This window comes from Gastrolobium bilobum, unplaced genomic scaffold (assembly GCF_033153095.1).
Source record: "Gastrolobium bilobum isolate Gb01-03AN ecotype WA unplaced genomic scaffold, APGP_CSIRO_Gbil_v1 utg436, whole genome shotgun sequence".
NCBI classification, from domain to species: domain Eukaryota; kingdom Viridiplantae; phylum Streptophyta; class Magnoliopsida; order Fabales; family Fabaceae; genus Gastrolobium; species Gastrolobium bilobum.
Window position 1 is genome coordinate 331,987 of NW_026898220.1, and position 8,303 is coordinate 340,289.

The 8,303-nt window shown below is 33.6% G+C and overlaps 1 protein-coding gene and 1 non-coding gene across 2 annotated transcripts; one reads left to right on the forward strand and one right to left on the reverse strand.

Moving 5' to 3' along the window:
- Nucleotides 1-1,089, forward strand: LOC133313947 (transcription factor MYB4-like). Its single transcript, XM_061515372.1, has 3 exons — nt 1-121; nt 254-383; nt 723-1,089. The coding sequence occupies exons 1-3, from the start codon at nt 1-3 to the stop codon at nt 1,087-1,089; spliced, it is 618 nt and encodes a 205-aa protein (XP_061371356.1).
- Nucleotides 1,090-3,106: 2,017 nt separating this feature from the next.
- On the reverse strand, nt 3,107-3,179 carry TRNAR-CCG (transfer RNA arginine (anticodon CCG)). Its single transcript has one exon. It is a non-coding gene; the product is annotated as a tRNA-Arg (tRNA).
- Nucleotides 3,180-8,303: the final 5,124 nt, after the last annotated feature.

Sequence of the window (8,303 nt, forward strand, 5' to 3'; positions counted from 1 at the left end):
ATGGTGAGAACTCCTTGTTGTGAGAAGAAGGGACCTTGGACACCGGAAGAAGATCATGTATTGATTTCTCATATTCAACGAAATGGCCATGGAAACTGGCGGGCCCTTCCAAAACAAGCTGGTTTGAGCAACTTTAACTCCTTTTATTCTATTTCATAATTAATTGTTCAATTCTAGTGATTAAAGACTGGGATTTTTCTATAAATCAACGACGATTCCTTTAATTTATATATATATATATATGATTGTTCAGGTTTGTTAAGGTGTGGCAAGAGTTGTAGGCTTCGTTGGATAAATTACCTGAGGCCAGGTATTAAACGTGGGAAATTCAGCAAGGAAGAAGAAGAGACCATCCTCACACTACATGGAATTCTTGGAAATAGGTGGGTACATTTATAAAGATGCCATATAACTCATATATCATACAGTAGTTTTTTTTTTTTTTTTTTCAAAGTATTCTCCAACCGACAGCTAGTTGAATACTAATCATTTCGATTCGAGACAGAAGATTACATTAAGTGGACAAATCTCTTCTAACAAAGTCTTTTCCATACGCACTGTCAGAAATCAAACCTCTGTTAGCATGTTTGCTTAAGGAACCAGCTATCTACAGTGCTGGGCTTTGTTAGTCATACCCTAGTTTTAATATAAGATATGATTGAGTTTGCTGAAGTAAATAAATGATGAAATTAATTTCTTAATGAAACCCTTGATGCTCACAGATGGTCTGCTATTGCGGCAAGATTACCAGGACGAACGGATAACGAAATAAAGAATTTTTGGCACACCCATTTGAAGAAGAGGCTTGAGAGAAGTACTGATCAAGAGGCACAAGCAATAACTTGTAGTTCAGGGGCTTTAATAAATATGCCACGGGTAGCGGTGGATGCATCAGGTGCTATTACTTCTAGTGTTACCAATGATAGTTCGCCCTCAAGGAGAAATCTACCTATTGTGGGTCTAGGAATTTACGGTGCAGTTTCTTCTGATATTTCAGGAGAAACAAATGAGATCCATGAACAAATGGAATTTTGGTATAATCTATTCATCAAAACAGGACAATCATCCCAAGGGCATGAAATTATATAGGACAGATTTCATGAATATATATATCTGCCTTTGCCCTTTCTTTAAGGTTTTTATTGAAAATCATTTCAGCTTTGTGTTGTGTTTGTGTGCAAAATTTAAATTCTAGTTTAAATTAGCAAAGGAAAAAGAAAGGTGAGCGAAAAAAGAATTGTAATGAATGCTTATATGATAATTCAGACCTCTACTTGTATTTACAATTTGAGTTGAATTCATTCGTCACGTTTGTTTATGAGTATTGAGTGGTATTTCACTTCATTTTTGTATCCTGAGTTCACATGTATTCTTAAAAATATATATAAATTTATCGAGACATTCATCGTGCTTATTTGAAGATGACATTTTAGTAAATATTTTGTCCATCAACGATGCAATGCAACCCTTGCTTTTCTCCGAATAAATATGGCGTTAGGACACCACTTTGCATGCCACTTTTTATTTTTTATTTTTTTACCTCTCATTATCTCATAATTTTATTATTTTCAGAGTAGACTTTCAATTAGTCAAAAATATAAAAAAAGAAAAAGACTTGGATGGTATAAATTCTAGCAATCTTATTTGATCAGGAAAAAAATATAATAGACCCACTAAGGGTTAAAATCCAAAGATCAAGGCCCAAACATACAGGGCCCATACAATGCGCGATATTTCCATCGCGCATAAAAAATCAAGGGTGTGATGGCTTCATCGCGCCTAAATCGCCTAAGACATGACTTCAGAACTAAGGAAGAAGTCTATAACATAGCAGGATGTCACCGCGCCATGAGCCAATACTTTAAAGACAACATCAGTTTTCCACAACTCTACAAAGGTAGCTTGACATATAAAGGTATAGCCACAAAGGCACCAGCTGAGAACAGATAAACTTGCAGCCCATAAACGACCAATTAGAAGACATACCGACTACTAAAGGCAGTATCAGATTTACTAAATAAACAAGGAATATACACTCAGGTACAACAATCTAATTCAGTAAGAATACAACATAAGCCTAGTTTTGATACTGACTTGAGCATTAGAGTGTCTTTGCAGGTACCCTAAGTCAGAATCATCGCGCCAAGAGAGACCATCATTGATCCATCTCATTGCTATCATCTCTAACCCAAGAAACATACTACCCAACCGAAAGTCTTAACTCTTCAACCGTGTATGATTAGGCCCAATACATATTGGCCCGTCCAATAGCGGACCCAGAAAATTTTATTTATGCCTGCACATTTAGTAGCGCTGAATTTTTTTTTCAAAATTTTTTAAATACATTAAAAAACAAAAAAATATAAACAATAAAAGAAAAAATAACTTCAACTTAACATAAAATAATAATAATCAAGAGTCAACTAAACTATCATAATTTCAAGCAATGATTATTTGTTAAGTTTTTTATTTGTATAGCGATGCAAAATAATCTTGTCCTATTTTTATTATTATTTTAATATTGAATATAATTATATATCACAAGTGAGGGTAAAATTTTTTACATTATAAGTTGTACAACATTTCATAGAAACTCCAATAAATTTTAATATTTTTAGTTGTAAAGCCAACTTTATACCTAAAAGGTGCATGACTAGACATTTCTAACAGCACACTAGCCAACTTTTTCATGTGTCTTTAACACTAATTTTAACCTAGGAATATTTTATATTATAAATTGTTCAAATCACCCCTTAATTCTTTACAAAAAAAAAAACTTCCCACAAAAATTTATGTCTGCAAGTGCCCACAGCAATAGTGTGGGTCCACCATTAGGCCCGCTCATATTGTACTGGTCCGATCATTATTCATGTTACGTCCTTTCCTTTTAGGTGTTTATTCATATGAAAAATATATAAACAGGTATATCCGTATAGTTAATACTTCCACTTGCATTTATAGGGTGAGTTCAATTAATTTGTCATGTTTATTTGCGAGTATTGAATGACGTTTTATTTCATTTTTGTATCTTTGTGATTCATAATTATGGGGTCACAAAAAAGGATAAGTCTTCCAGAGTCCAGACCTTCAAGTTAAAGTCAAACATCGTTCACGGTGGGACTCGAACCCACAATCTCCCGCTCCGGAGGCGAGCGCCTTATCCATTAGGCCACGCGAACTTGTCGCTGATTGTAGATTCCCTTTATAATGGATAAATCAAATAACTTATTTATGGAGAGTGCAGAATTATCAATTAACATATAATTATATTGACTTTTTTGTAATATAAGTACACGAAGTTATTTTTATAATAAAATTTTAACTAAATAAAATATGTATAGGTTTAGAATTTCTTCGATCATAAAAAATGAAATTATTTCTGTTAACCCCATGTCAACGTAGTTTTGGATTTAAATTAATATAGTAAGAAAAAAAGCAAATTGTTTTGAAATATTATATATTTTTTCTAAAACCCAAAATAATATTGATAATATCGTAAGAGAAGTATTTTTTCCAATATGTATATACATTAAATAATCAATTAGTAAATTTAAAAATTTCCCTATATTTTTTTATTCTTTTCCTGATTTTAATTTTTTAAAGGATTCACGAAGCTCTTTGCATGAAATTATATTATTGTATATTTAAGTTTATGATAAACCGTATATATAATATCATATCGATCATTAAGTATTATAATATGTATATATTTTTATAATTTTAAACTGTATTTCAAAAATAAATAAAGGGTTCATTTTTTCTAAAGTTATTTTATATAACTTATCTAATGTTCACCAAAGCGATGTCATTTTGGGACAAAAGTTATGATATGTTTGTAATTTTTATTTATTTCAAGGATATAATAATTTTTTATTATTCAAATTTTTAAATTTTTTAATCCCAAAATAATGTGTTTCGGTGAACATTAATTAGATAAAATTATCTAAAGTAACATTAGATATTTTTGTCATAAATATATTATCACGTATCATAGATTCATAACTGTAATATTGTAACCAAAAAAAAAATATTAACTCTAATATTTTTTTTTTTATAACAATTAACTCTAATATTTGGATTTTGTAAAGTTTGATAAAGCCTGACATTGAGATTTGAGAGGGTTAACTCGTGTACGCGTACATCAGTGTATGGGCCATATTGATTGGGCTCTTCTCATCTGACTCGGTGTTGGGTTTATGTTGGAATAGAAGATTCTATATGTTGTTATGATTTGCTGTGATATGTTGTAACCTGTAGTTTGTTAGGATATGTATAACTGAGTCCTATTGTAATTAGGTATAGTTACTTATCTTTAGGAAGTTGTTTTACTATTTGGTAACAGACTGTTTGGTAACAGCCGTAACAGTATATTCTATTTAAGATACATTGATGTACAGTTTTAAATCAATGAAAATACTATCAATTGATACCATTTATCAGTTTAATAAAAAAATGAAGAAGACGGGTATTCTTTTCATTACATGTAAGAGAGGAAAACTAACAATATGGTTGCTAAGTTAAGGATCATCACTATAAGTTATAACTAGTACTAATAACCACTAGTGCAGAGTCATGTAAAAGCATAAACTTGAATCAAAATCTATAATTTTCCTCTCGAAAACACATCAGTTTAGAAACAGTGAGTTGAGTGTCTCATTAATGATCATACAAGACGCTCAACTCACATAGTGTCGTTGTGATTGTCCTATGTAGGGATGCCTCCCAATCAGGGGTATGTCATGAAAAATTGGATTATCTTAGGATTTCTTCAGTCAAATCATAGTTACGAGCGTCCCTGCACATTCAATTGAATGGGTGTCTTCAATTGGATTATCTTAAGGAGTCACTTTCACATCATAGTACGTTTTGTCTCCCTATTGGCCCCACTATATGACTTGTTATGTATAATCCAATTGAAGCTAATGTGGAATGGGTGTCGGGCATTTTCATCTTTTATATACATCAGAGAATTTTTCAGAATATACATCAGTGTTGTAACTGGATAGTCTTGGCTATTAATACAGTTAGTTAAATTTGGATGGAAAATAAATAAGTGGTTAATTGATTATAAATCAAATCACAAGGATGATAAAAAAAAAAATACTTAAAGAAAGTAAATGATTTAAAACACACTTCAGGGAATTTATGAAATTTTTTCTAATAAATATTTTTGTTTACAGTCAGTCGGATTAGCTTTCCACTTGTCTCTGTCACACCAAGACACATTCACCTACTGTAGTAGACTCAAGCATGCATATTGTAGTTAAGTACGTAAGTCACTTGCGTATCATCATCCCATAGGTTACATTTTTCCGAAAAAACCAATTATCCATCTGACGGTCACCCTCACCCCTTTTGTCTTGGCTCAAGTATATATATTCCGTGGGAATTAGCATGAACATAAAATATTTGTCCATGCATGAGTTCTTTAGGTGCCATTTGGTAGAGTAGAATTTTTTTTTTTTTTTCAGGAATCTCAATTTTCAAAAATATGATTTTTATATTCAGTTTATGATAATATCCGAAAATTTAAAATTTAGAAAAATTCAGTTTCCCGGAAATCTTGGAAAATAACGCGTACCAAACATCCCCTTATTATTATTTAGTGCTAAACAGTGGTACCTACCTACAATTTCTATATAAAGGATGACATATTCTTCTGGGCAACTCACCTCCCTATCTCTCATATCCAAGCTCACCTCTGCTTCCCTTTCTCAACACTCTCAGACCAGAGCCCTAATCACAATCGTTTGTCAATGAACGAAATTAGATGTGATTTTCTCACGGAGGCTGAGAATGGAATGTTAGAGAAAAGAGAAGGCGCTAAAGGACAACTTGTTGGTGTTGAAGTGACGGTGTTGGATCCATGTCTTAGGGAATATCCTCTGATATTGAAGAAGTAGAAAATGACGAGGACCAGCATCTACGCTCTCATCAAAAACTGGAAAATTGTTGTTTCAGATAATAATTTAGAAGAAGGCCATCAACTCAAAATATGGTCTTTTAGAGTTGATGCCAAATTATATTTTGTTTTAAACAAAATTTGAAAGCTAGACGTGGCATAGAGGGAGACAGGATTAGTTAGTTGTTTGTAATATTGGCGACAATGAAAAGAAAAAGGATACAAAAAAAAAGTTCTCGTAGTTTGTTTACAGGGTTAATCTTTTCTATGTTACCCGAGAAAAGATTTTTTCAATTAACCAACCCCTTTATACTATTTTATTTTATTGTAACAATTTAACATATTAGGTAATTTTAAGATAAAATTACCCTCGTTTTCAACCTTTTATATTTTTGGAGATGGAACATAATTTCGACAATCTGTCAAAAACCATCTCAACAACTCAAAACCTTAATCGCCGTTGATGACAATACTGACCATGTTCGCCGTAGTAACCCAAATACCATCATTTGTCCTCAACCTTCCACAAAGAGAGATTCTCCATCCCTCAAATTCCAGCATGGTTGAGCTCTGCATTCAAGCTTGACGGCCCAAGGAAGCGACAAATCGCAAAGCTTGTCCCTTTCGAGCACTCTGATGCTGTCGTGGTGAATGGAAGCTGCCACGGTTCATCTATGTCTATGGTTGAATTTGATTACCGTGTTAATGGTAATAGAGAAAGCAGATATGATTGTTGTAAAAGATAACATTTTTATGTAACGGGTCTTCCAAAAATTAGTTCTAAATGTCGAGAAGAACTCCTACGGTCCTACCTATACCACAGCAGTCGTAGCTTCAAGGATATACAACAAATGTTGATGGTTACATGACCCATTTTGTCACTGTGTGTAACCAACGAAAGTAATTGTGAAAAAAGAAAATAATAATAATAATTTTTCACCCTCTTTATTTTCAACATTTTTTCTAATTCCATTTGCATGGATTTTTTAGTAGTATTGGTGTTTGGGTTAGTACAGCGGACTTGACCAATTTGTAATCAATGGCAACAGCAAGTGATTGTCAGAAATTATGTGCAATCCCCAAAAATATAGAAGGTTGAAGATGAGAGTAATTTTGTCTTAAAATTAATTAATATGATAAATTGTTATAATAAAATAGTATCAGGGGGTTAATTGATTTAATTCAAAGTGTAAGATGATTTTTTGAAAGAACACTTAAATAAAAAGTGTCTTTATGTAATTTGCCCAACTAAAAATAAAAAAAAATGGGGATACGAATTTCTATCGATATGTGGAAGAACATTTTTCTGTCAGATAACATGATAAAAGATTAACCTTATTTATATTTTCCTTTTTCCAAAAACTTTCCGCATCGATGCAGGTACACCCGTACAGTACCCAAAAGTTTTTGTAAATAATTTTGGGATACACCACCCAAAAGGGGTGGGAGTGTCCAAGGCCTTATAAACTTCACATTAGTTGCTCATATAACCAAAGTGAGACTTATATATCTCAACACGTCCCCTCACACAAGAGCCCATTGGGCTTGAAGAGTGGATGATACAACAGGCCCAGTCCCCTCACACAAGAGTCCATTGAGCTTGAAGAGTGGATGATACAACAGGCTCAGTCTACCTGTGCTAAGAAATTCCACAAGAGAAAGTGGATGGCGGCGAGGTTTGAACCCGGGACACGAGACTCTGATACCATGTAAAGCTTGAAGAGTGGATGATGCAACAGGCCCAGCAAGCCCAACCTACATGTGCTAAGAAATTCCACAAGAGAAAGTGGGGGGCGGCGAGGTTTGAACCTGGGACACGAGGCTCTAATATCAATGTGGGACTTATATATCTCAACACGCCCCCTCACACAAGAGCCCATTGAACTTGAAGAGTGGATGATACAACAAGCACAGCTCCCTCACACAAGAGCCGCCCATTGAGCTTGAAGAGTGAATGATACAACAGGAGCCCATTGAGCTTGAAGAGGGGATGATACAACAGGTCCAGCCCCCTCACACAAGAGCGGCTCTGATAACATAACATGTAAAGAACCGTCACCCAAAAGCTAGCTCAAAGAGTGAGAGTGCCTAAAACCTTATAAACTCCACATTAGTTGCTCGTACAACCAACGTGGAACTTATATATCTCTCAACAGTTTTCGAAGTGTACCATGTTAAACAACAGAAAAGCATGGCAGGTTATGTGGGGCACCACAAACATTAAAATAGTTTGTTGAACAGCCAACTTGTATAGGAGAAAATCTAGACCATAGTTCCCGTGGAGGATTCATGAGGATACCCCCATCTGTTAATTTTTCATAATAAATCTGTTAATTTTTCATAAAAAAAAAAAAAAAAAATACAGCATGTAATCCTAACTTAAGTATACGTCGCAATAGTA

What these genes read in the sequence shown, in the direction of transcription:
- LOC133313947 (XM_061515372.1), top strand. Translation starts at nt 1, where the DNA reads ATGGTGAGAACTCCTTGTTGTGAGAAGAAGGGACCTTGGACACCGGAA. An exon ending in GGCCCTTCCAAAACAAGCTG is followed by an intron (nt 122 to 253) that starts GTTTGAGCAACT and finishes ATGATTGTTCAG; the next exon opens with GTTTGTTAAGGTGTGGCAAG. An exon ending in CATGGAATTCTTGGAAATAG is followed by an intron (nt 384 to 722) that starts GTGGGTACATTT and finishes TGATGCTCACAG; the next exon opens with ATGGTCTGCTATTGCGGCAA.